General features: G+C 45.7%; 1 protein-coding gene across 3 annotated transcripts in view; it reads left to right on the top strand.

Moving 5' to 3' along the window:
* myo5b (myosin VB) overlaps nt 1-26,223 on the top strand; it is a gene marked incomplete at its 3' end in the record, with an annotated part of 105,090 nt that overhangs the window by 39,983 nt on the left and 38,884 nt on the right. For 2 of the 3 annotated variants that reach the window (XM_083793648.1, XM_083793647.1), the window contains exons 6-16: nt 5,276-5,419; nt 6,844-6,925; nt 13,388-13,495; nt 15,074-15,183; nt 15,599-15,730; nt 17,985-18,118; nt 19,860-19,941; nt 21,015-21,155; nt 21,811-21,933; nt 22,371-22,454; nt 26,036-26,182. In XM_083793648.1, coding sequence (XP_083649774.1) covers nt 5,276-5,419; nt 6,844-6,925; nt 13,388-13,495; nt 15,074-15,183; nt 15,599-15,730; nt 17,985-18,118; nt 19,860-19,941; nt 21,015-21,155; nt 21,811-21,933; nt 22,371-22,454; nt 26,036-26,182 — 1,287 coding nt within the window. Of the gene's footprint in view, nt 1-5,275; nt 5,420-6,843; nt 6,926-13,387; nt 13,496-15,073; nt 15,184-15,598; nt 15,731-17,984; nt 18,119-19,859; nt 19,942-21,014; nt 21,156-21,810; nt 21,934-22,370; nt 22,455-26,035; nt 26,183-26,223 lie in introns of those variants that run through there. The other variant, XM_083793649.1, reaches the window with a different exon arrangement.

Below are 26,223 nucleotides of genomic sequence, written 5' to 3'. Positions count from 1 at the left end.
GACCTTTAAAACCATCGCTCTCTCTCTCTAGGGGCGAGCGCCCTTTAAAACCATCGCTCTCTCTCTCTCTCTCTCTCTAGGGGCGAGCGTCCTTTAAAACCATCGCTCTCTCTCTCTCTCTAGGGGCGAGCGCCCTTTAAAACCATCGCTCTCTCTCTCTCTCTAGGGGCGAGCGCCCTTTAAAACCATCGCTCTCTCTCTCTAGGGGCGAGCGCCCTTTAAAACCATCACTCTCTCTCTCTCTCTAGGGGCGAGCGTCCTTTAAAACCATCGCTCTCTCTCTCTCTCTAGGGGCGAGCGTCCTTTAAAACCATCGCTCTCTCTCTCTCTCTAGGGGCGAGCGTCCTTTAAAACCATCGCTCTCTCTCTCTCTCTAGGGGCGAGCGTCCTTTAAAACCATCGCTCTCTCTCTCTCTCTAGGGGCGAGCGTCCTTTAAAACCATCGCTCTCTCTCTCTAGGGGCGAGCGCCCTTTAAACCATGGCTCTCTCTCTCTAGGGGCGAGCGCCCTTTAAACCATGGCTCTCTCTCTCTCTCTAGGGGCGAGCGCCCTTTAAAACCATCTCTCTCTCTCTAGGGGCGAGCGCCCTTTAAAACCATCTCTCTCTCTCTCTCTCCAGGGGCGAGCGCCCTTTAAAACCATCTCTCTCTCTCTCTCTCCAGGGGCGAGCGTCCTTTAAAACCATCGCTCTCTCTCTCTCTCCAGGGGCGAGCGTCCTTTAAAACCATCGCTCTCTCTCTCTCTCTGTAGGGGCGAGCGCCCTTTAAAACCATCACTCTCTCTCTCTCTAGGGGCGAGCGCCCTTTAAAACCATCGCTCTCTCTCTCTCTCTAGGGGCGAGCGTCCTTTAAAACCATCACTCTCTCTCTCTCTAGGGGCGAGCGCCCTTTAAAACCATCGCTCTCTCTCTCTCTCTAGGGGCGAGCGCCCTTTAAAACCATCTCTCTCTCTCTCTAGGGGCGAGCGTCCTTTAAAACCATCGCTCTCTCTCTCTCTCTAGGGGCGAGCGCCCTTTAAAACCATCGCTCTCTCTCTCTAGGGGCGAGCGCCCTTTAAAACCATCGCTCTCTCTCTCTCTCTAGGGGCGAGCGCCCTTTAAAACCATCGCTCTCTCTCTCCAGGGGCGAGCGTCCTTTAAAACCATCGCTCTCTCTCTCTAGGGGCGAGCGTCCTTTAAAACCATCACACTCTCTCTCTCTCTAGGGGCGAGCGCCCTTTAAAACCATCTCTCTCTCTCTCTCTCTAGGGGCGAGCGTCCTTTAAAACCATCACTCTCTCTCTCTCTAGGGGCGAGCGCCCTTTAAAACCATCGCTCTCTCTCTCTCTCTAGGGGCGAGCGCCCTTTAAAACCATCTCTCTCTCTCTCTAGGGGCGAGCGTCCTTTAAAACCATCGCTCTCTCTCTCTCTCTAGGGGCGAGCGCCCTTTAAAACCATCGCTCTCTCTCTCTAGGGGCGAGCGCCCTTTAAAACCATCGCTCTCTCTCTCTCTCTAGGGGCGAGCGCCCTTTAAAACCATCGCTCTCTCTCTCCAGGGGCGAGCGTCCTTTAAAACCATCGCTCTCTCTCTCTAGGGGCGAGCGTCCTTTAAAACCATCACTCTCTCTCTCTCTCTAGGGGCGAGCGCCCTTTAAAACCATCTCTCTCTCTCTCTCTCTAGGGGCGAGCGCCCTTTAAAACCATCGCTCTCTCTCTCTCTCTAGGGGCGAGAGACCTTTAAAACCATCACTCTCTCTCTCTCTCCAGGGGCGAGCGTCCTTTAAAACCATCGCTCTCTCTCTCTCTCTAGGGGCGAGCGCCCTTTAAAACCATCGCTCTCTCTCTCTCTCTAGGGGCGAGCGCCCTTTAAAACCATCGCTCTCTCTCTCTCCAGGGGCGAGCGCCCTTTAAAACCATCACTCTCTCTCTCTCTCTAGGGGCGAGCGCCCTTTAAAACCATTGCTCTCTCTCTCTCTCTAGGGGCGAGCGCCCTTTAAAACCATCGCTCTCTCTCTCTCTCCAGGGGCGAGAGACCTTTACAACCATCGCTCTCTCTCTGTAGGGGCGAGCGCCCTTTAAAACCATCACTCTCTCTCTCTCTCTCTAGGGGCGAGCGCCCTTTAAAACCATCACTCTCTCTCTCTCTCTAGGGGCGAGCGCCCTTTAAAACCATCGCTCTCTCTCTCTCTCCAGGGGCGAGAGACCTTTAAAACCATCGCTCTCTCTCTCTCTCCAGGGGCGAGCGCCCTTTAAAACCATCACTCTCTCTCTCTCTCTAGGGGCGAGCGCCCTTTAAAACCATCGCTCTCTCTCTCTAGGGGCGAGCGCCCTTTAAAACCATCACTCTCTCTCTCTCTCTAGGGGCGAGCGCCCTTTAAAACCATCGCTCTCTCTCTCTCTCTAGGGGCGAGCGCCCTTTAAAACCATCACTCTCTCTCTCTCTCTAGGGGCGAGCGCCCTTTAAAACCATCACTCTCTCTCTCTAGGGGCGAGCGTCCTTTAAAACCATGGCTCTCTCTCTCTAGGGGCGAGCGCCCTTTAAAACCATCACTCTCTCTCTCTCTAGGGGCGAGCGCCCTTTAAAACCATCACTCTCTCTCTCTAGGGGCGAGCGTCCTTTAAAACCATGGCTCTCTCTCTCCAGGGGCGAGCGCCCTTTAAAACCATCACTCTCTCTCTCTCTCTAGGGGCGAGCGCCCTTTAAAACCATCACTCTCTCTCTCTAGGGGCGAGCGTCCTTTAAAACCATGGCTCTCTCTCTCTAGGGGCGAGCGCCCTTTAAAACCATCGCTCTCTCTCTCTCTCTAGGGGCGAGCGCCCTTTAAAACCATCACTCTCTCTCTCTCTCTAGGGGCGAGAGACCTTTAAAACCATCACTCTCTCTCTCTCTGTAGGGGCGAGCGCCCTTTAAAACCATCGCTCTCTCTCTCTCTCTCTAGGGGCGAGAGACCTTTAAAACCATCACTCTCTCTCTCTCTCTAGGGGCGAGCGCCCTTTAAAACAATCACTCTCTCTCTCTCTAGGGGCGAGCGCCCTTTAAAACCATCTCTCTCTCTCTCTCTAGGGGCGAGCGCCCTTTAAAACCATCTCTCTCTCTCTCTAGGGGCGAGCGCCCTTTAAAGCCATCGCTTTCTCTCTCAAGGGGCGAGCGCCCTTTAAAACCATCACTCTCTCTCTCTAGGGGCGAGCGCCCTTTAAAACCATCACTCTCTCTCTCTCTCTAGGGGCGAGCGCCCTTTAAAACCATCGCTCTCTCTCTCTCTCTAGGGGCGAGCGTCCTTTAAAACCATCGCTCTCTCTCTCTCTCTAGGGGCGAGCGCCCTTTAAAACCATCGCTCTCTCTCTCTAGGGGCGAGCGCCCTTTAAAACCATCACTCTCTCTCTCTCTCTAGGGGCGAGCGCCCTTTAAAACCATCACTCTCTCTCTCTCTCTCTAGGGGCGAGCGCCCTTTAAAACCATCGCTCTCTCTCTCAAGGGGCGAGCGCCCTTTAAAACCATCACTCTCTCTCTCTAGGGGCGAGCGCCCTTTAAAACCATCGCTCTCTCTCTCTCTCTAGGGGCGAGCGCCCTTTAAAACCATCTCTCTCTCTCTCTAGGGGCGAGCGCCCTTTAAAACCATGGCTCTCTCTCTCCAGGGGCGAGCGCCCTTTAAAACCATCGCTCTCTCTCTCTAGGGGCGAGCGCCCTTTAAAACCATCGCTCTCTCTCTCTAGGGGCGAGCGCCCTTTAAAACCATCACTCTCTCTCTCTCTCTCTAGGGGCGAGCGCCCTTTAAAACCATCGCTCTCTCTCTCAAGGGGCGAGCGGCCTTTAAAACCATCACTCTCTCTCTCTAGGGTCGAGCGCCCTTTAAAACCATCGCTCTCTCTCTCTCTCTAGGGGCGAGCGCCCTTTAAAACCATCACTCTCTCTCTCTCTCTAGGGGCGAGAGACCTTTAAAACCATCACTCTCTCTCTCTCTGTAGGGGCGAGCGCCCTTTAAAACCATCGCTCTCTCTCTCTCTCTAGGGGCGAGAGACCTTTAAAACCATCACTCTCTCTCTCTCTCTAGGGGCGAGCGCCCTTTAAAACCATCACTCTCTCTCTCTCTAGGGGCGAGCGCCCTTTAAAGCCATCGCTTTCTCTCTCAAGGGGCGAGCGCCCTTTAAAACCATCACTCTCTCTCTCTAGGGGCGAGCGCCCTTTAAAACCATCACTCTCTCTCTCTCTCTAGGGGCGAGCGCCCTTTAAAACCATCGCTCTCTCTCTCTCTCTAGGGGCGAGCGTCCTTTAAAACCATCGCTCTCTCTCTCTCTCTAGGGGCGAGCGCCCTTTAAAACCATCGCTCTCTCTCTCTAGGGGCGAGCGCCCTTTAAAACCATCACTCTCTCTCTCTCTCTAGGGGCGAGCGCCCTTTAAAACCATCACTCTCTCTCTCTCTCTAGGGGCGAGCGCCCTTTAAAACCATCACTCTCTCTCTCTCTAGGGGCGAGCGCCCTTTAAAACCATCACTCTCTCTCTCTCTCCAGGGGCGAGCGCCCTTTAAAACCATCACTCTCTCTCTCTCTCTAGGGGCGAGCGCCCTTTAAAACCATCTCTCTCTCTCTCTAGGGGCGAGCGCCCTTTAAAACCATGGCTCTCTCTCTCCAGGGGCGAGCGCCCTTTAAAACCATCGCTCTCTCTCTCTAGGGGCGAGCGCCCTTTAAAACCATCGCTCTCTCTCTCTAGGGGCGAGCGCCCTTTAAAACCATCACTCTCTCTCTCTCTCTCTAGGGGCGAGCGCCCTTTAAAACCATCGCTCTCTCTCTCAAGGGGCGAGCGCCCTTTAAAACCATCACTCTCTCTCTCTAGGGGCGAGCGCCCTTTAAAACCATCGCTCTCTCTCTCTCTCTAGGGGCGAGCGCCCTTTAAAACCATCACTCTCTCTCTCTCTCTAGGGGCAAGCGCCCTTTAAAACCATCACTCTCTCTCTCTCTCTCTAGGGGCGAGAGACCTTTAAAACCATCACTCTCTCTCTCTCTCTAGGGGCGAGCGCCCTTTAAAACCATCACTCTCTCTCTCTCTCCAGGGGCGAGCGCCCTTTAAAACCATCACTCTCTCTCTCTCTCTAGGGGCGAGCGCCCTTTAAAACCATCACTCTCTCTCTCTCTCTAGGGGCGAGCGCCCTTTAAAACCATCACTCTCTCTCTCTCTCTCTCTAGGGGCGAGCGCCCTTTAAAACCATCGCTCTCTCTCTCTAGGGGCGAGCGCCCTTTAAAACCATCGCTCTCTCTCTCTAGGGGCGAGCGCCCTTTAAAACCATGGCTCTCTCTCTCCAGGCCATCGGCAACGCCAAGACCACCAGGAACGACAACAGTTCCCGCTTCGGGAAGTACATCCAGATCGGCTTCGACGAGAGATTCCACATCATCGGAGCCAACATGAGGACCTACCTGCTGGAGAAGTCTAGGGTGGTGTTCCAGGTAGGAGGAGTCTAGGGTGGTGGGAGGAGTCTAGGGTGGTGTTCCAGGTAGGAGGAGTCTAGGGTGGTGTTCCAGGTAGGAGGAGTCTAGGGTGGTGTTCCAGGTAGGAGGAGTCTAGGGTGGTGTTCCAGGTAGGAGGAGTCTAGGGTGGTGTTCCAGGTAGGAGGAGTCTAGGGTGGTGGTGGGAGGAGTCTAGGGTGGTGTTCCAGGTAGGAGGAGTCTAGGGTGGTGGTGGGAGGAGTCTAGGGTGGTGTTCCAGGTAGGAGGAGTCTAGGGTGGTGGTGGGAGGAGTCTAGGGTGGTGTTCCAGGTAGGAGGAGTCTAGGGTGGTGGTGGGAGGAGTCTAGGGTGGTGTTCCAGGTAGGAGGAGTCTAGGGTGGTGGTAGGAGGAGTCTAGGGTGGTGTTCCAGGTAGGAGGAGTCTAGGGTGGTGTTCCAGGTAGGAGGAGTCTAGGGTGGTGTTCCAGGTAGGAGGAGTCTAGGGTGGTGGGAGGAGTCTAGGGTGGTGGTGGGAGGAGTCTAGGGTGGTGTTCCAGGTAGGAGGAGTCTAGGGTGGTGTTCCAGGTAGGAGGAGTCTAGGGTGGTGGTGGGAGGAGTCTAGGGTGGTGGTGGGAGGAGTCTAGGGTGGTGTTCCAGGTTTTGATATGAATAAATCTCTGTCCTTTTGATCGATCGTCCTATTCTCTGGGCGTTACTAGTATAGTACACTATACTACTAGTATAGAATTAGTCGACTAAAATCTCATGTTTAAAGCCCAACACACACCGGCTCCGTCCGACGCGGCGCGACGCGTTGCCGCGCGGCGCCGCCTGGAAAATAGAACTGGTTCTATCGGCGTGCCAGGCGAGGCGCCAGCGCGCGGCGGACGCCGCCGGTGTGCGATAGGTTCATTGGAAATAACGGAGGCGGGGCTGTTTTGACGCGCGGCGTTGGCAGACGGTGTGGGAGGCCCTTTAGTCATTTTTAACCCATTCTGACCTGAGATCAGATTCATACGAGGTTTCCGCCGGACACACACTGGTCTGATGAACCCATTCTGACCTGAGATCAGATTCTAAAAAATGTCAGTCGTTCTTCGATTTTTCAAAAATAGCAGACCTACAAGCTCGTAGCGCGCCACTCGGTGGCGCGCTATGAGCTTGTAGATCTGCTATTTTTCAATAGCTAAAGCACGACATGATGCCAACACCAAAATGGGTGCCCGGTCAGAATGGGTTAAGTGGTGCAACCACTTCATTATAGGTGGGGACCCCCTTTTGGTGTTTTAAGCATCATGTTATGCTTTAGCTATTGAAAAACAGCAGATCTACAAGCTCATAGCGCCGCACCGAGTGCCGCGCTATGAGCTTGTAGGTCTGCTGTTTTTTAAGCTAAAACATTTTTTAATCAATGAGGGTCTGTGTTTTTTTTGTGTTTTTCTCGAAGGCAGAAGAGGAGAGGAACTATCACATCTTCTATCAGCTGTGTGCCTCGGCCAGCCTGCCACAGTACACTGACCTGGCCCTGAGTAAGTACTATAGTACTGCAGAGTACACTGAGCTGGCCCTGAGTAAGTACTATAGTACTGCAGAGTACACTGACCTGGCCCTGAGTAAGTACTATAGTACTGCAGAGTACACTGACCTGGCCCTGAGTAAGTACTATAGTACTGCAGAGTACACTGACCTGGCCCTGAGTAAGTACTATAAATGGTAAATGGTGCATTTATATAGCGCCTTTATCCAAGGCGCTTTACAGAGATTGTGCATTACATTCACCCATTCACACACCGATGGCAGCGGAAACCATGCAAGGCACCAACTAGCACATCGGGAGCAATTAGGGGTTCAGTGTCTTGCTCAAGGACACTTTGACAGTAACTCTGGGGGAGCCCGGGTTCGAACTGGCAACCTTACGGTTACCATCCAGGCACTCTACCCCTGAGCCACCGCCGCCCTATTATACTATAGTACTACAGAGTACATATAACTGGCCTTCAGTAAGTACTATAGTACTGCAGAGTACTACAGAGTACATATAACTGGCCTTCAGTAAGTACTATAGTACTGCAGAGTACATATAACTGGCCTTCAGTAAGTACTATAGTACTACAGAGTACTACAGAGTACATAGTACTGGCCTTCAGTAAGTACTATAGTACTGCAGAGTACATAGTACTGGCCTTCAGTAAGTACTATAGTACTGCAGAGTACATATAACTGGCCTTCAGTAAGTACTATAGTACTACAGAGTACATAGTACTGGCCTTCAGTAAGTACTATAGTACTACAGAGTACATATAACTGGCCTTCAGTAAGTACTATAGTACTACAGAGTACATATAACTGGCCTTCAGTAAGTACTATAGTACTACAGAGTACATATAACTGGCCTTCAGTAAGTACTATAGTACTACAGAGTACATAGTACTGGCCTTCAGTAAGTACTATAGTACTACAGAGTACATATAACTGGCCTTCAGTAAGTACTATAGTACTACAGAGTACATATAACTGGCCTTCAGTAAGTACTATAGTACTACAGAGTACATATAACTGGCCTTCAGTAAGTACTATAGTACTACAGAGTACATATAACTGGCCTTCAGTAAGTACTATAGTACTACAGAGTACATAGTACTGGCCTTCAGTAAGTACTATAGTACTACAGAGTACATAGTACTGGCCTTCAGTAAGTACTATAGTACTACAGAGTACATAGTACTGGCCTTCAGTAAGTACTATAGTACTACAGAGTACATATAACTGGCCTTCAGTAAGTACTATAGTACTACAGAGTACATATAACTGGCCTTCAGTAAGTACTATAGTACTACAGAGTACATATAACTGGCCTTCAGTAAGTACTATAGTACTACAGAGTACATATAACTGGCCTTCAGTAAGTACTATAGTACTACAGAGTACATAGTACTGGCCTTCAGTAAGTACTATAGTACTACAGAGTACATATAACTGGCCTTCAGTAAGTACTATAGTACTGCAGAGTACATATAACTGGCCTTCAGTAAGTACTATAGTACTACAGAGTACATAGTACTGGCCTTCAGTAAGTACTATAGTACTACAGAGTACATATAACTGGCCTTCAGTAAGTACTATAGTACTACAGAGTACATATAACTGGCCTTCAGTAAGTACTATAGTACTACAGAGTACATATAACTGGCCTTCAGTAAGTACTATAGTACTACAGAGTACATATAACTGGCCTTCAGTAAGTACTATAGTACTACAGAGTACATATAACTGGCCTTCAGTAAGTACTATAGTACTACAGAGTACATAGTACTGGCCTTCAGTAAGTACTATAGTACTACAGAGTACATAGTACTGGCCTTCAGTAAGTACTATAGTACTACAGAGTACATATAACTGGCCTTCAGTAAGTACTATAGTACTACAGAGTACATATAACTGGCCTTCAGTAAGTACTATAGTACTACAGAGTACATATAACTGGCCTTCAGTAAGTACTATAGTACTACAGAGTACATATAACTGGCCTTCAGTAAGTACTATAGTACTACAGAGTACATATAACTGGCCTTCAGTAAGTACTATAGTACTACAGAGTACATAGTACTGGCCTTCAGTAAGTACTATAGTACTACAGAGTACATATAACTGGCCTTCAGTAAGTACTATAGTACTACAGAGTACATATAACTGGCCTTCAGTAAGTACTATAGTACTACAGAGTACATATAACTGGCCTTCAGTAAGTACTATAGTACTACAGAGTACATAGTACTGGCCTTCAGTAAGTACTATAGTACTACAGAGTACATATAACTGGCCTTCAGTAAGTACTATAGTACTACAGAGTACATATAACTGGCCTTCAGTAAGTACTATAGTACTACAGAGTACATATAACTGGCCTTCAGTAAGTACTATAGTACTACAGAGTACATATAACTGGCCTTCAGTAAGTACTATAGTACTACAGAGTACATATAACTGGCCTTCAGTAAGTACTATAGTACTACAGAGTACATAGTACTGGCCTTCAGTAAGTACTATAGTACTACAGAGTACATAGTACTGGCCTTCAGTAAGTACTATAGTACTACAGAGTACATAGTACTGGCCTTCAGTAAGTACTATAGTACTACAGAGTACATAGTACTGGCCTTCAGTAAGTACTATAGTACTGCAGAGTACTACAGAGTACATATAACTGGCCTTCAGTAAGTACTATAGTACTACAGAGTACATATAACTGGCCTTCAGTAAGTACTATAGTACTACAGAGTACATAGTACTGGCCTTCAGTAAGTACTATAGTACTACAGAGTACATAGTACTGGCCTTCAGTAAGTACTATAGTACTACAGAGTACATAGTACTGGCCTTCAGTAAGTACTATAGTACTACAGAGTACATATAACTGGCCTTCAGTAAGTACTATAGTACTGCAGAGTACTACAGAGTACATATAACTGGCCTTCAGTAAGTACTATAGTACTGCAGAGTACATATAACTGGCCTTCAGTAAGTACTATAGTACTACAGAGTACATAGTACTGGCCTTCAGTAAGTACTATAGTACTACAGAGTACATAGTACTGGCCTTCAGTAAGTACTATAGTACTACAGAGTACATATAACTGGCCTTCAGTAAGTACTATAGTACTACAGAGTACATATAACTGGCCTTCAGTAAGTACTATAGTACTACAGAGTACATATAACTGGCCTTCAGTAAGTACTATAGTACTACAGAGTACATAGTACTGGCCTTCAGTAAGTACTATAGTACTACAGAGTACATAGTACTGGCCTTCAGTAAGTACTATAGTACTACAGAGTACATATAACTGGCCTTCAGTAAGTACTATAGTACTACAGAGTACATAGTACTGGCCTTCAGTAAGTACTATAGTACTACAGAGTACATAGTACTGGCCTTCAGTAAGTACTATAGTACTACAGAGTACATAGTACTGGCCTTCAGTAAGTACTATAGTACTACAGAGTACATAGTACTGGCCTTCAGTAAGTACTATAGTACTACAGAGTACATAGTACTGGCCTTCAGTAAGTACTATAGTACCAGTGTTGTTTTTGGCAGCAAAGTTTGATTTAGTTTTAGTTTTAGCCATTGGAAGAGAAAGTAGTACCATTTTTGTTTTAGTCACATTTTAGTCACCTGGAATGTTTTAGTGTTATAGTCTAGTTTTAGTCCACTAAAATGTCACGCTATTTTAGTCGACTAAATCTACAGTTGATTTAGTCGACTAAAATGTGTTTCGGCGGGTCTTGATGCCGTCGTAATGACTGTTCTTACACTTGCTGAAAATAGCCGTTCTACAAGCTCACAACTGCGACGCGTTGTGAGCTTGTAGATCGGCTATTTTCAGCATGCAACCAATTGTAAAATGACTCATACTGGATCTCTTGTCCACTAGTCCCTTCCTGACATTTTAGTCTAGTTTTTATTTGTTGACGAAATTGTCAGTATATTTAGTCTTAGTTTTAGTCACCATAGCTTAGTTTATAAATTGTCAGTATATTTAGTCTTAGTTTTAGTCACCATAGCTTAGTTTAAATTGTCAGTATATTTAGTCTTAGTTTTAGTCACCATAGCTTAGTTTAAATTGTCAGTATATTTAGTCTTAGTTTTAGTCACCATAGCTTAGTTTAAATTGTCAGTATATTTAGTCTTAGTTTTAGTCACCATAGCTTAGTTTATAAATTGTCAGTATATTTAGTCTTAGTTTTAGTCACCATAGCTTAGTTTATAAATTGTCAGTATATTTAGTCTTAGTTTTAGTCACCATAGCTTAGTTTATAAATTGTCAGTATATTTAGTCTTAGTTTTAGTCACCATAGCTTAGTTTATAAATTGTCAGTATATTTAGTCTTAGTTTTAGTCACCATAGCTTAGTTTATAAATTGTCAGTATATTTAGTCTTAGTTTTAGTCACCATAGCTTAGTTTATAAATTGTCAGTATATTTAGTCTTAGTTTTAGTCACCATAGCTTAGTTTATAAATTGTCAGTATATTTAGTCTTAGTTTTAGTCACCATAGCTTAGTTTATAAATTGTCAGTATATTTAGTCTTAGTTTTAGTCACCATAGCTTAGTTTATAAATTGTCAGTATATTTAGTCTTAGTTTTAGTCACCATAGCTTAGTTTATAAATTGTCAGTATATTTAGTCTTAGTTTTAGTCACCATAGCTTAGTTTATAAATTGTCAGTATATTTAGTCTTAGTTTTAGTCACCATAGCTTAGTTTATAAATTGTCAGTATATTTAGTCTTAGTTTTAGTCACCATAGATTAGTTTATAAATTGTCAGTATATTTAGTCTTAGTTTTAGTCACCGTAGCTTAGTTTATAAATTGTCAGTATATTTAGTCTTAGTTTTAGTCACCATAGCTTAGTTTATAAATTGTCAGTATATTTAGTCTTAGTTTTAGTCACCATAGCTTAGTTTATAAATTGTCAGTATATTTAGTCTTAGTTTTAGTCACCATAGCTTAGTTTATAAATTGTCAGTATATTTAGTCTTAGTTTTAGTCACCATAGCTTAGTTTATAAATTGTCAGTATATTTAGTCTTAGTTTTAGTCACCATAGATTAGTTTATAAATTGTCAGTATATTTAGTCTTAGTTTTAGTCACCGTAGCTTAGTTTATAAATTGTCAGTATATTTAGTCTTAGTTTTAGTCACCATAGATTAGTTTTCATTTAGTTTCCGTCGTTCTGGACAGGACCCCCTTTTTGGTGTTTTAACTAACCCATTCTGACCTGAGATCAGATTCATACGAGGTTTCCACTGGACACACACTGCTCTGATTAACCCATTCTGACCTGAGATCAGATTCATACGAGGTTTCCACTGGACTGACCCACTGCTCTGATTAACCCATTCTGACCTGAGATCAGATTCATACCAGGTTTCCACTGGACTGACCCACTGCTCTGATTAACCCATTCTGACCTGAGATCAGATTCATACCAGGTTTCCACTGGACTGACACACTGCTCTGATTAACCCATTCTGACCTGAGATCAGATTCATACCAGGTTTCCACTGGACTGACACACTGCTCTGATAAACCCATTCTGACCTGAGATCAGATTCATACGAGGTTTCCACTGGACTGACACACTGCTCTGATTAACCCATTCTGACCTGAGATCAGATTCATAAGAGGTTTCCACTGGACTGACCCACTGCTCTGATTAACCCATTCTGACCTGAGATCAGATTCATACGAGGTTTCCACTGGACACACACTGGTCTGATTAACCCATTCTGACCTGAGATCAGATTCATACGAGGTTTCCACTGGACACACACTGGTCTGATTAACCCATTCTGACCTGAGATCAGATTCATACGAGGTTTCCACTGGACACACACTGGTCTGATGAACCCATTCTTACCTGAGATCAGATTCTAAAAAATGTCAGTCGTTCTTCGATTTTTCAAAAAAAATAGCAGACCTACAAGCTCGTATCGCGCCACTCGGTGGCGCGCTATGAGCTTGTAGATCTGCTATTTTTCAATAGCTAAAGCACGACATGATGCTAACACCAAAATGGGTTCCCGTTCAGAATGGGTTTTAGCTAAGCATTATGTTACACTTTAGCTATTGAAAAATAGCAGATCTATAAGATCTAGTAGCTCATAGCAGATCTAGTAGCTCATAGCGCTAGTAATACTGCTAATACTACTACTGCTAGTAATACTGCTAATACTACTACTGCTAGTAATACTGCTAATACTACTACTGCTAGTAATACTGCTAATACTACTACTGCTAGTAATACTGCTAATACTACTACTGCTAGTAATACTATACTAATACTACTACTGCTAGTAATACTGCTGATACTACTACTGCTAGTAATACTGCTAATGCTTGATCCTGATGTCTCCAGTGAGTGCAGAGGACTTCTGTTATGTTATGTTATGTTATGTTATGTTAATGCTTGATCCTGATGTCTCCAGTGAGTGCAGAGGACTTCTGCTACACGTCACTGGGAGAGAACATCTTCATAGACGGAGTGAACGACGCTGAAGATCTGGAGAAGACCAAGGAGGCTTTCTCCCTGCTGGGTACGCACGCACGCACGCACGCACGCACGCACGCACGTGTTGTTGAGCACACACACAGCTTAACGTCATGGCTGTGTTGTTGAACACACACACACAGCTTAACGTCATGGCTGTGTTGTTGAACACACACACACACAGCTTAACGTCATGGCTGTGTTGTTGAACACACACACAGCTTAACGTCATGTCTGTGTTGTTGAACACACACACACAGCTTAACGTCATGGCTGTGTTGTTGAACACACACACAGCTTAACGTCATGTCTGTGTTGTTGAACACACACACACAGCTTAACGTCATGTCTGTGTTGTTGAACACACACACACAGCTTAACGTCATGGCTGTGTTGTTGAACACACACACACAGCTTAACGTCATGTCTGTGTTGTTGAACACACACACACAGCTTAACGTCATGGCTGTGTTGTTGAACACACACACACAGCTTAACGTCATGGCTGTGTTGTTGAACACACACACACACAGCTTAACGTCATGGCTGTGTTGTTGAACACACACACAGCTTAACGTCATGGCTGTGTTCTTGAACACACACACACACAGCTTAACGTCATGGCTGTGTTGTTGAGCACACACACAGCTTAATGTCATGGCTGTGTTGTTGAACACACACACAGCTTAACGTCATGTCTGTGTTGTTGAACACACACACACAGCTTAACGTCATGGCTGTGTTGTTGAACACGCACACACAGCTTAACGTCATGGCTGTGTTGTTGAACACACACACAGCTTAACGTCATGGCTGTGTTGTTGAACACACACACAGCTTAACGTCATGGCTGTGTTGTTGAACACACACACACAGCTTAACGTCATGTCTGTGTTGTTGAACACACACACAGCTTAACGTCATGTCTGTGTTGTTGAACACACACACACAGCTTAACGTCATGGCTGTGTTGTTGAACACACAGCTTAACGTCATGGCTGTGTTGTTGAACACACACACACACAGCTTAACGTCATGGCTGTGTTGTTGAACACACACACAGCTTAACGTCATGGCTGTGTTGTTGAACACACACACACACAGCTTAACGTCATGGCTGTGTTGTTGAACACACACACAGCTTAACGTCATGTCTGTGTTGTTGAACACACACACAGCTTAACGTCATGGCTGTGTTGTTGAACACACACACACAGCTTAACGTCATGGCTGTGTTGTTGAACACACACACACACAGCTTAACGTCATGGCTGTGTTGTTGAACACACACACAGCTTAACGTCATGGCTGTGTTGTTGAACACACACACAGCTTAACGTCATGGCTGTGTTGTTGAACACACACACACAGCTTAACGTCATGGCTGTGTTGTTGAACACACACACAGCTTAACGTCATGTCTGTGTTGTTGAACACACACACACAGCTTAACGTCATGGCTGTGTTGTTGAACACACACACACAGCTTAACGTCATGGCTGTGTTGTTGAACACACACACAGGTGTGAATAATTAATATTAACTGTGTCCAGGTGTGTTTATAACAGTGATTAATCAACAGTGATTCATTAACAGTGATTAATTAACAGTGATTAATTAACAGGTGTGAAGGAAGCCAGCCAGGCGCAGATCTTCAGGATCATGGGGTCCATCCTCCATCTGGGGAACGTGGAGATCTGTTCAGAGCGAGACGGAGAGTCCTGTCGCATCCCGGTCAGTTCATTTCAGTCGACTAAAACTGTCCCGTCGGTTCATTTCAGTCGACTAAAACTGTCCCGTCGGTCCATTTCAGTCGACTAAAACTGTCCCGTCGGTTCATTTCAGTCGACTAAAACTGTCCCGTCGGTCCATTTCAGTCGACTAAAACTGTCCCGTCGGTTCATTTCAGTCGACTAAAACTGTCCCGTCGGTTCATTTCAGTCGACTAAAACTATATCCTGTAACTAACTGTTCCTGTGTCTTCAGGAGCAGTGTTTCCTATAGCTGTAAATAACGTTGGTATCGCGTGTGTGTGTGTTTGTGTGTGTGTGTGTGTGTGTGTGTGTGTGTGTGTGTGTGTGTGTGTGTGTGTGTGTGTGTGTGTGTGTGTGTGTGTGTGTGTGTGTGTGTGTGTGTGTGTGTTTTTCAGTCGGACAGTGTCCACCTGCAGCACTTCTGTCGTCTCCTGGGGGTGGAGCTACAACAGATGGAGCACTGGCTGTGTCACCGCAAGCTGGTCACCACCTCGGAGACCTACGTCAAGAACATGTCCTCCAATCAGGTGAGACTATAGAACTTGTCCTCCAATCAGGTGAGACTATAGAACATGTCCTCCAATCAGGTGAGACTATAGAACATGTCCTCCAATCAGGTGAGACTATATAGAACATGTCCTCCAATCAGGTGAGTCTATAGAACATGTCCTCCAATCAGGTGAGACTATAGAACATGTCCTCCAATCAGGTGAGACTATATAGAACATGTCCTCCAATCAGGTGAGACTATAGAACATGTCCTCCAATCAGGTGAGACTATAGAACATGTCCTCCAATCAGGCGAGACTACCAAGAACATGTCCTCCAATCAGGTGAGACTATAGAACATGTCCTCCAATCAGGTGAGACTAGAGCATGTCCTCCAATCAGGTGAGACTATAGAACATGTCCTCCAATCAGGTGAGACTATAGAACATGTCCTCCAATCAGGTGAGACTATATAGAACATGTCCTCCAATCAGGTGAGACTATAGAACATGTCCTCCAATCAGGTGAGACTATATAGAACATGTCCTCCAGTCAGGTGAGACTATACGTCAAGAACATGTCCTCCAATCAGGTGAGACTATATAACATGTCCTCCAATCAGGTGAGACTATAGAACATGTCCTCCAATCAGGTGAGACTATAGAACATGTCCTCCAATCAGGTGAGACTATAGAACATGTCCTCCAATCAGGTGAGACTATAGAACATGTCCTCCAATCAGGTGAGACTATACGTCAAGAACATGTCCTCCAATCAGGTGAGACTATAGAACATGTCCTCCAATCAGGTGAGACTATATAGAACATGTCCTCCAATCAGGTGAGACTATAGAACATGTCCTCCAATCAGGTGAGACTATAGAACATGTCCTCCAATCAGGCGAGACTACCAAGAACATGTCCTCCAATCAGGTGAGACTATAGAACATGTCCTCCAATCAGGTGAGACTAGAGCATGTCCTCCAATCAGGTGAGACTATAGAACATGTCCTCCAATCAGGTGAGACTATAGAACATGTCCTCCAATCAGGTGAGACTATATAGAACATGTCCTCCAATCAGGTGAGACTATAGAACATGTCCTCCAATCAGGTGAGACTATATAGAACATGTCCTCCAGTCAGGTGAGACTATACGTCAAGAACATGTCCTCCAATCAGGTGAGACTATATAACATGTCCTCCAATCAGGTGAGACTATAGAACATGTCCTCCAATCAGGTGAGACTATAGAACATGTCCTCCAATCAGGTGAGACTATAGAACATGTCCTCCAATCAGGTGAGACTATAGAACATGTCCTCCAATCAGGTGAGACTATACGTCAAGAACATGTCCTCCAATCAGGTGAGACTATAGAACATGTCCTCCAATCAGGTGAGACTATAGAACATGTCCTCCAATCAGGTGAGACTATACGTCAAGAACATGTCCTCCAATCAGGTGAGACTATAGAACATGTCCTCCAATCAGGTGAGACTATAGAACATGTCCTCCAATCAGGTGAGACTACCAAGAACATGTCCTCCAATCAGGTGAGACTATAGAACATGTCCTCCAATCAGGTGAGACTATAGAACATGTCCTCCAATCAGGTGAGACTATAGAACATGTCCTCCAATCAGGTGAGACTAGGTGAAGAATCTCCAAAGCGGCCTTGGAACGTCTCGGGATCCCCCAGGAGGAGGAAGTCACTAATGTTGATCTGGAGAGGCTTTAAAAAAAAATAATTAAACATATGTTTATTGATTTCTTTTACAGTACAAAGAAGTATTTTCAAAACAATTGACATATATTTTTCCCCCCCACAAAATATTATCACGAAATGTTTTGACAATAATAAATACAGAACACAAAAATAAATAAATAATGACAAAACGAAAAATAAAACGAAAATAAAACGCATTACATACAGTTAACCAAACAAATACACAATATCCGTCACAGTTCCCTACCCCCACCCCACAGCTGACTACTCCAATTAACCACTATAGGGAGGGAGACGCATTTATTCATGTATTATTATCTATTAATTTATTAATTGTGAAAACTATGATCTCCACCTCTCTCTCTCTCTCTCTCTCTCTCTCTCTGTCTCTCTCTATCTCTCTCTCTCTCTCTCCCCCTCTCTCTCTCTCTCTCTCTCTCTCTCTCTCTCTCTCTCTCTCTCTCTCTCTCTCTCTCTCTCTCTCTCTCTCTCCCTCTCTCTCTCTCTCTCTCTCTCTCTCTCTCTCTCTCTCTCTCTCTCTCTCTCCCTCTCTCCCTGTCTCCAGGCCTTGAACGCCCGTGACGCTCTGGCCAAACACATCTATGCTCACCTGTTTGATTGGATCGTAGAACACGTCAACGTGTCTCTGCACACCTCCACCAAACAGCACTCCTTCATCGGGGTGTTGGATATCTATGGGTACGCACACGCACGCACGCACACACACGCACGCACGCACGCACACACGCACGCACACACACGCACGCACACACACACGCACACACGCACGCACGTTCAGTGTCTTTGCTCAAGGACACTTGGACACTAACTCTGGGGGAGCCCACAGGGATCGACCCGGGGAACCTTGTGGTCCATCCGGCCACTCTACCGCTGATCCACTGCTGATCCGCCCTGTTCCGGACCAAACCCGGGAGACATATTATTTTTGCTCTCTTAACCTCGCTGAGATTACGATAAAGTCGGTGATGATCGCTCGCTTCATATTCTGAACGAGAGGCGTGTTGTTGAAGTCAGAATAGAGAGCTCAGTGTATCCATCAGGTCAGAACCACGGTCTCTAATCCTGGTCTCTATACTGCCTCCCCCTGGCCAGCCGGGGCGCCTGATGGAGGGGAAAGGAACTGGTCTCTATACTGCCTCCCCCTGGCCAGGCGGGGCGCCTGATGGAGGGGAAAGGAACTGGTCTCTATACTGCCTCCCCCTGGCCAGCCGGGGCGCCTGATGGAGGGGAAAGGAACTGGTCTCTATACTGCCTCCCCCTGGCCAGCCGGGGCGCCTGATGGAGGGGAAAGGAACTGGTCTCTATACTGCCTCCCCCTGGCCAGCCGGGGCGCCTGATGGAGGGGAAAGGAACTGGTCTCTATACTGCCTCCCCCTGGCCAGCCGGGGCGCCTGATGGAGGGGAAAGGAACTGGTCTCTATACTGCCTCCCCCTGGCCAGCCGGGGCGCCTGATGGAGGGGAAAGGAACTGGTCTCTATACTGCCTCCCCCTGGCCAGCCGGGGCGCCTGATGGAGGGGAAAGGAACTGGTCTCTATACTGCCTCCCCCTGGCCAGCCGGGGCGCCTGATGGAGGGGAAAGGAACTGGTCTCTATACTGCCTCCCCCTGGCCAGCCGGGGCGCCTGATGGAGGGGAAAGGAACTGGTCTCTATACTGCCTCCCCCTGGCCAGCCGGGGCGCCTGATGGAGGGGAAAGGAACTGGTCTCTATACTGCCTCCCCCTGGCCAGCCGGGGCGCCTGATGGAGGGGAAAGGAACTGGTCTCTATACTGCCTCCCCCTGGCCAGCCGGGGCGCCTGATGGAGGGGAAAGGAACTGGTTGGAATAACGTGTTCCTTCCACGCGCTACGTCCAACCAGGGAAACTCCCCCCTGTCAGGTGTAAAGGAGCAACTTGGACACTCAGGCATGAAGGAAGCATGAGTTCAAGTCCGTTGCTCTCCCCTTGTCCCCCATATATGGGGACTAGGTTGGTCTCCCCTTGTCCCCCATATATGGGGACTAGGTTGGTCTCCCCTTGTCCCCCATATATGGGGACTAGGTTGGTCTCCCCATGTCCCCCATATATGGGGACTAGGTTGGTGGAGGGTGTGTAGAGCCCAGGATCACATTAGATGATTGACACAGGGGTGAAAAATGGGTTACAAAATCGTGGGATAAAAAATATATAAAAACAACGGACAGCTCCTTAGATTTCGCGCGCCGAGCCTTTCTTTGTGAACGCTGAACAGGGAAGTGAACGACGACGCGCATGCGCGAAAGAGCTTGAAGTTATGGTGCAGAGGGAGAGGCCAACTCCGGAAAAAAAAGAAAAGTCTGATTTTCATATTTGTAATATGTTTGTAATGTTTTATAATCTCAGGTTTGAGACGTTGGAGGTGAACAGTTTCATAATGTTTGTAATGTTTTATAATCTCAGGTTCGAGACGTTCGAGGTGAACAGTTTCGAGCAGTTCTGCATAAACTACGCCAACGAGAAGCTACAGCAACAGTTCAACTCGGTGAGACACACAACAACATAATTATAATAATTATAATAATAATAATAATGTTATTAACGTCATTTTAATCATGTTAAACTTTGCCACAGTTCAACTCAGTGAGACGCACAACAACATAATTATAATAATAGAACTATAAACTAGAAGTGCACTCTGTCGAGTGCATACTTGCTTGTTGCACACTAGTAGGCCATGAATGGCCAACTAGTGCGCAAGCAGAGCACGCAAGTACTTTTGACCGCTATAAACTGTCAAATCTCAGTATCTCTGTGAAGGAACGTTAGACATTTCTAATTATTAGGTGTAAAAAACATATCGTCATTACGTCACCATCGAAAACCAATTACACTCTGGCATTGGGTCCTTTAATCCACATATTTCTTACGTCATCATTGAGAGCTAGTTATACATATACGTATATGTATTTGTAAATTGATTAGCGGTATACTGTGGTTACTTTGCGCCTACGGTCCCAGCCAACCCGCCACTTTTGATGCGTATGCACCGTCCCAGCAAATTGTGGCAGTGGTGCCAGATTACATACATGTATACACAGGAGCATTACCTTTAATCCTCCCAACACTAAAACATATCGTCATTACGTCACCATCGAAAACCAATTACACTCTGGCATTGGGTCCTTTAATCCACATATTCCTTACGTCATCATTGAGAGCTAGTTATACATATACACACCATGTACTCTGGTCCCAGCAAATCAGGCACAATTTGCTGGGACAGTGCATACGCATCAAAAGTGGCGGGTTGGCTGGGACGGTGCATACGAGTCCCGGGCGAAACTTGCGCGCTCTGCTTGCGCAAGTAATAATGTTATTAACGTAATTTTAACTGGCTTTTGATGGTGACGTAATAAAGATAGGTTTCAAATTACATACATGTATACATACAGACATTACCTTTAATTCACCCGACATTAAAACATATCTTAATTACCATCAACATCTAGTATATATACCTCAGCATACGCACATTCGTACGAGCTCGACCACAGTATTTGTGCGCTCTGCTTGCATGAGTAACAAGTAATACTAATAAGATTGAATGTTTTTCAGCATGTGTTTAAGCTGGAGCAGGAGGAGTACATGAAGGAACAGATTCCCTGGACTCTGATCGACTTCTACGACAACCAGCCGTGTATCGACCTGATCGAAGCCAGGCTGGGGATCCTCGACCTATTGGACGAGGAGTGTAAGGTAGGAGGGGTCTGGGGACCCCCGGGGGTCCACTATAGGCAGGTAGGAGGGGTCCTGGATCTACTGGACGAGGAGTGTGAGGTAGGATCTGTAGATCTGCTAGATGTAAGGTAGGAACCTCATTCAGCAGCCTCTAGGGGCCCAGACGGTTGAGCTAACCGTCAGCCTGGCTCAGAGGCCTCTAGAGGCCCAGACGGTTGAGCTAACCGTCAGCCTGGCTCAGCAGCCTCTAGAGGCCCAGACGGTGGAGCTAACCGTCAGCCTGGCTCAGAGGCCTCTAGGGGCCCAGACGGTTGAGCTAACCGTCAGCCTGGCTCAGAGGCCTCTAGGGGCCCAGACGGTGGAGCTAACCGTCAGCCTGGCTCAGAGGCCTCTAGAGGCCCAGACGGTTGAGCTAACCATCTGGGACGAAGACTTCAAAAATATATAGCAGATCTACAAGCTCTCATAGCGCGGCACTCTGTGTCTCCCCTGAACGCAGCATTAATCCGTGTAGAAATCCACGCCTCGAACATAACTGATCTACAAGCTCTCAGTCGTGTTGCAGCGTGACACGTTGAGAGCTTGTAGATCTGCTTTTTCCCCCCCTCTGCACGTCTGTGTTGTTTTCCAAGGTTCCAAAGGGAACCAATATGAACCGTCCTTGTTGTTTCAGGTTCCAAAGGGGACGGACAGGAACTGGGCTCAGAAGCTGTACGCTCAGCACGGTGCCAGCGCTCACTTCCAGAAGCCTCGCATGTCCAACGAGGCCTTCATCATCATCCACTTCGCCGACAAGGTGAGACAGACCCTGTAAAACACCTCCACACGTCCCAGACTCTTCTCCCTTCTCTTAAACACCCTGGACAACGCTCCACACGTCCCAGACTCTTCTCCCTTCTCTAAAACACCCTGGACAACGCTCCACACGTCCCAGACTCTTCTCCCTTCTCTAAAACACCCTGGACAACGCTCCACACGTCCCAGACTCTTCTCCCTTCTCTTAAACACCCTGGACAACGCTCCACACGTCCCAGACTCTTCTCCCTTCTTTAAAACACCCTGGACAACGCTCCACACGTACCAGACTCTTCTCCCTTCTCTAAAACACCCTGGACAACGCTCCACACGTCCCAGACTCTTCTCCCTTCTCTAAAACACCCTGGACAACGCTCCACACGTCCCAGACTCTTCTCCCTTCTCTAAAACACAGTTTTTTATGTGTTTTGGTGGCAGGTGGAGTATCAATGTGACGGCTTTCTGGAGAAGAACCGAGACACTGTCTATGAAGAACAGATCAACATCCTGAAAGCTAGTAAAGTATGAACTGGAGGGGTGGGGGGTGATATATAGCAGAAGATGCAAATAGTAGAGAGAAACGCATAGGCTACTTGGATTGGTCTTAATTAAATTGAGCTTATTTTATTTATTAACAATAAACAACATGACCAAAACACAGAAGTGTAGCAGCCTTCATGAAATGCAGTGACGCACGAAAGTTTAGGCTTATGATAAAACGGCTGCCTGGCAGTTATTAGCCTACCTCTCAAATCAATCAATGACAGCTGGTGTTCAGCTCTATTCCATCATGGAACTAAAAACAAAAATCAATAAATAATGGCAGGCCTAAAAGCATGGGCGGAGCTTGAGGGGGTTCAGGGGGTGCACTGCACCCCCTGGCAAAATAATTTTTTTTTTTTTTTTTTTACTTAACTTCTGGCTTCTGACTGTAGTTTGTAGTCATCTCTCTTATCATGATATGATGACTCGCTGTACGGCTGTAGTGCATGTGTGTATGTGTGTGAGCTGCTGTACTACCTAAATAACTCATTTTAGGGGTTAGGGCATTGTAAAAACGCTAAAATAATAAAATAAAGGTCAAAACAATCGGGTGTTGTTGGCCAAGCAGCCGCACCCCCAGGCATCAAGTTCAAGCTCCGCCTATGCCCAAAAGTAACCGTTTGGCTACCATTCAAAGTGTAAACGAACGGCATTTTGCCGTAAAATTAACTGAAATAAAGTGTCATTTAATGGAGGGTTTATGACTAGGGCTGGGCGATATGACAAAATCTCATATCACGATATAGAATTTATTTTATCACGATAACGATATACTCACGATATAGCATATTTTTTACGATACCTATTTTTTTATCTAAAATAATTGATTTTTGTTCAGGTCGAGTACTTTACTGTACTTGGGCTGTACTGTACTGTACTGTACTGTACTGTACTGTACTGTACTGTACTGTACAAGCTCTCCTCCCTGGCCTCTGTCTGTGTTAGGCTGCACAACAGTGACACTTGGTGGTGACAATAGTTATGCTATTTCCGTGCTCGGATACAGGGACAGGGACACACATAGCTGTCTATAATGGTTGCACCACTCAAAAAACAATTAAATTCACATTATCCAGTCTACTTGAATATATACTATGAATATAATACTGATGCCCTTCCCATGCACAGACAGGCCCAAAGCAAGTACAAAAATATTACAAAATAAAATGTATATAATAATAATTAGAGGCTGAACTCAATTGTTCAGCCTCTGTAGACATTTTTAAAGCACAGCTCAAGACCCACTTCTACAACATTGCTTTTAATTGATATTTTATTTTTTGTTATTCATGTCCTCACTGTATTGCATCACTGCTTGTTTTTTAATGTCGTTGCCTTGCTTTTCTTTTTTTCTCCATTGCTCTGTAAAGCACTTTGAGAGCTGCATTTCATGTCATGAAAGGTGCTATACAAATAAAGTTTTATTAGTATTATTAATAATAATTATTATTATGACAATGAAAAAGAAAAAAGAAAGAAATAAGACGTTGACATTCAGACACAGAAGTACAGGCCTGTGTCTGCATTAAATTGGCTTAAGGAAAAAATAAATATCTCATGTCACAGTTTGTCACTACAGTTGTTTCAGTTCATTTAAGCTCTGTATAGGGAATCAACATGTTCTGTTGTAGTTATAGTTTAGTTTGTTAAAGACGTTGGGCAGCTTAACGATGTTTAATTGACTACAGGCGAGAGTGAGAGAGAGTGAGAGAGAACGCGATCTTGTCGTCAACTCTCCACTGTGCGTATATGGGAGTCTGGGACGAGTGGGGCTTTTTCTTTTCCTTTTTTTTGATGATCACAACAAAGTCAGCGTCTTGTGTTGTTGTTGTAAGCTGTTGCTGAATTAAGGACTTTTCAAATGGAATAATTTATTTGGAACAATAAAACAAGACAGACACGTCGCAGCAGGAGGACTGCACAGGTAAGAGGAACGTCTTCGTCTTGGAAGAAGTTTGCAGTGCACCCGACGACGGACAAGCTTATTGTTCAACTGTGTAAAACATGCGTGGCTCACGCAATTTATCAATTTGACCCAACATGAAACCTGCATTTATAACAGTGAATGACCGGTTACTTTAGGGCGCGTTCGGAAATAGCGCACTAGGCGCACTGTGCAATGCAAACTGATAGATGAGTTCGCTCCGGTGTGGTATTTCCGAACGTGCCCCTTACACCGCTCTGAATCTCGTCAGCCATCATCTCCCTTCATGTAATCAAAACCACTTCCATATCCATACAATGGAAGACGTTGCCCCTCTTTTACCACCTCGGCTTGTGTTGTGGTCGTGTTGGCCTTAGAGTATATAATAGAGAAGACATCCGAAAGGTGTTGGCTCACTGTTTTCAGTGCGCGCGGTGGGCTGCTGGGCATGCCGTATATAAGCGCTGTGACGTAAAATACTGCCGTAAAGCGAAACGGCGATATAAGCGATATAGCTTTTTTTTCGTGATAGACATTTTCTATCGAAAATACGATATATATCGTCATATCGCCCAGCCCTATTTATGACAGCAGCGAGACGAGCGCTTTCTGCGAGGCGCACGCATGGCTCGCGGACCAAAAGACGACACTTTGCAATCGGAGCCGCCTTGGAGAAATGCGAGGCCCTGTGCTTTAATAATCAATTTGTTAACCCTTGGCCTACAATTCACGGAAAAACGGAATAAATCGAAAAATCTAAACCTCCCGTTAACGGAAAAAACGGAATGACAATCAATATCAGTTATCGCGGGGTCAAAAGAGCAAAAATTTATATTTTTTCGCTAATATCACTAATGTTGGATGTAATTTACCAAAAAACGGCCGAAATCCGCGTGATCGTGCGCTATCGTGCACGCGCGCCATCTCTATGTGCGTCGCTGTAAAAAATGTGATATTTTGCGATCTTTTGGGGTTGATTTGAGGTTAATTTGACTTAGTTATGAAAAATATAGCATTAGCTTAGCAATCCGGACCAGCCAAGCTATTGACTAGGGTCAAAATACTACAGGATGTTGTTGATCGTTGAACCGGAAGTGACTTAGGAAGATCCGTCTATTTTAGCCAAAATCAGCATAATGGTGCTTTCCCGCCATCTGGTGGCGATTTGAGAGAATACATTTGCAATGAATGAAAAAAAAGAAAACATCTCTTCAATCCACCAGATCTTTCTTGTATGTTAAAACGATGAATTAAAAATATGCCAATTTGTTACCCAAACAAAATAATTGGGACTGGTAGTCCAAGGGTTAATATCCAAAACTATACAAAAATGATGAATGATCACACAAGGACAAACCTTATTAGAAAAAATATACTGTATGAAAGCCTTTTGAAATTTCTATATTGTAGGTTACTTGCAGGTGCTGCCAAATAAATAATTAGGCCTCATGTCATGCAGTCAGTTGCGCAAATATAGGTCAGATCAATTAGCAGAGCGGAGCAGCTTGGAAATATGCAAAAAAAAAGAATGAAATATGTAATTAAATAGTTAATATCAGCAGATCATTATATATATTCATATATATTTCAGTTCCAGATGGAAACAGATCATTATATATATTCATATATATTTCAGTTCCAGATGGTAGCAGATCTGTTCCAGGACAAACAGCCGGTCGTCACCGGTTCCTCCTCCAAGCCTCCCAGCAGGGTGAACGTCAGATCTGCCAAACCCACCCCTAAGACCCCCAACAAGGACCACCGCAAGACCGTAGGACTGCAGGTAAACCCACCCCCCTAAGACCCCCCTAAGACCCCCAAACC

Source organism: Protomyctophum parallelum (genome assembly GCF_964188405.1).
Source record: "Protomyctophum parallelum genome assembly, chromosome: 21".
Classification (NCBI taxonomy): Eukaryota; Metazoa; Chordata; class Actinopteri; order Myctophiformes; family Myctophidae; genus Protomyctophum; species Protomyctophum parallelum.
Note: the sequence above shows the minus strand (reverse complement) of the source record. Positions and strands in the feature narration are given on the sequence as shown.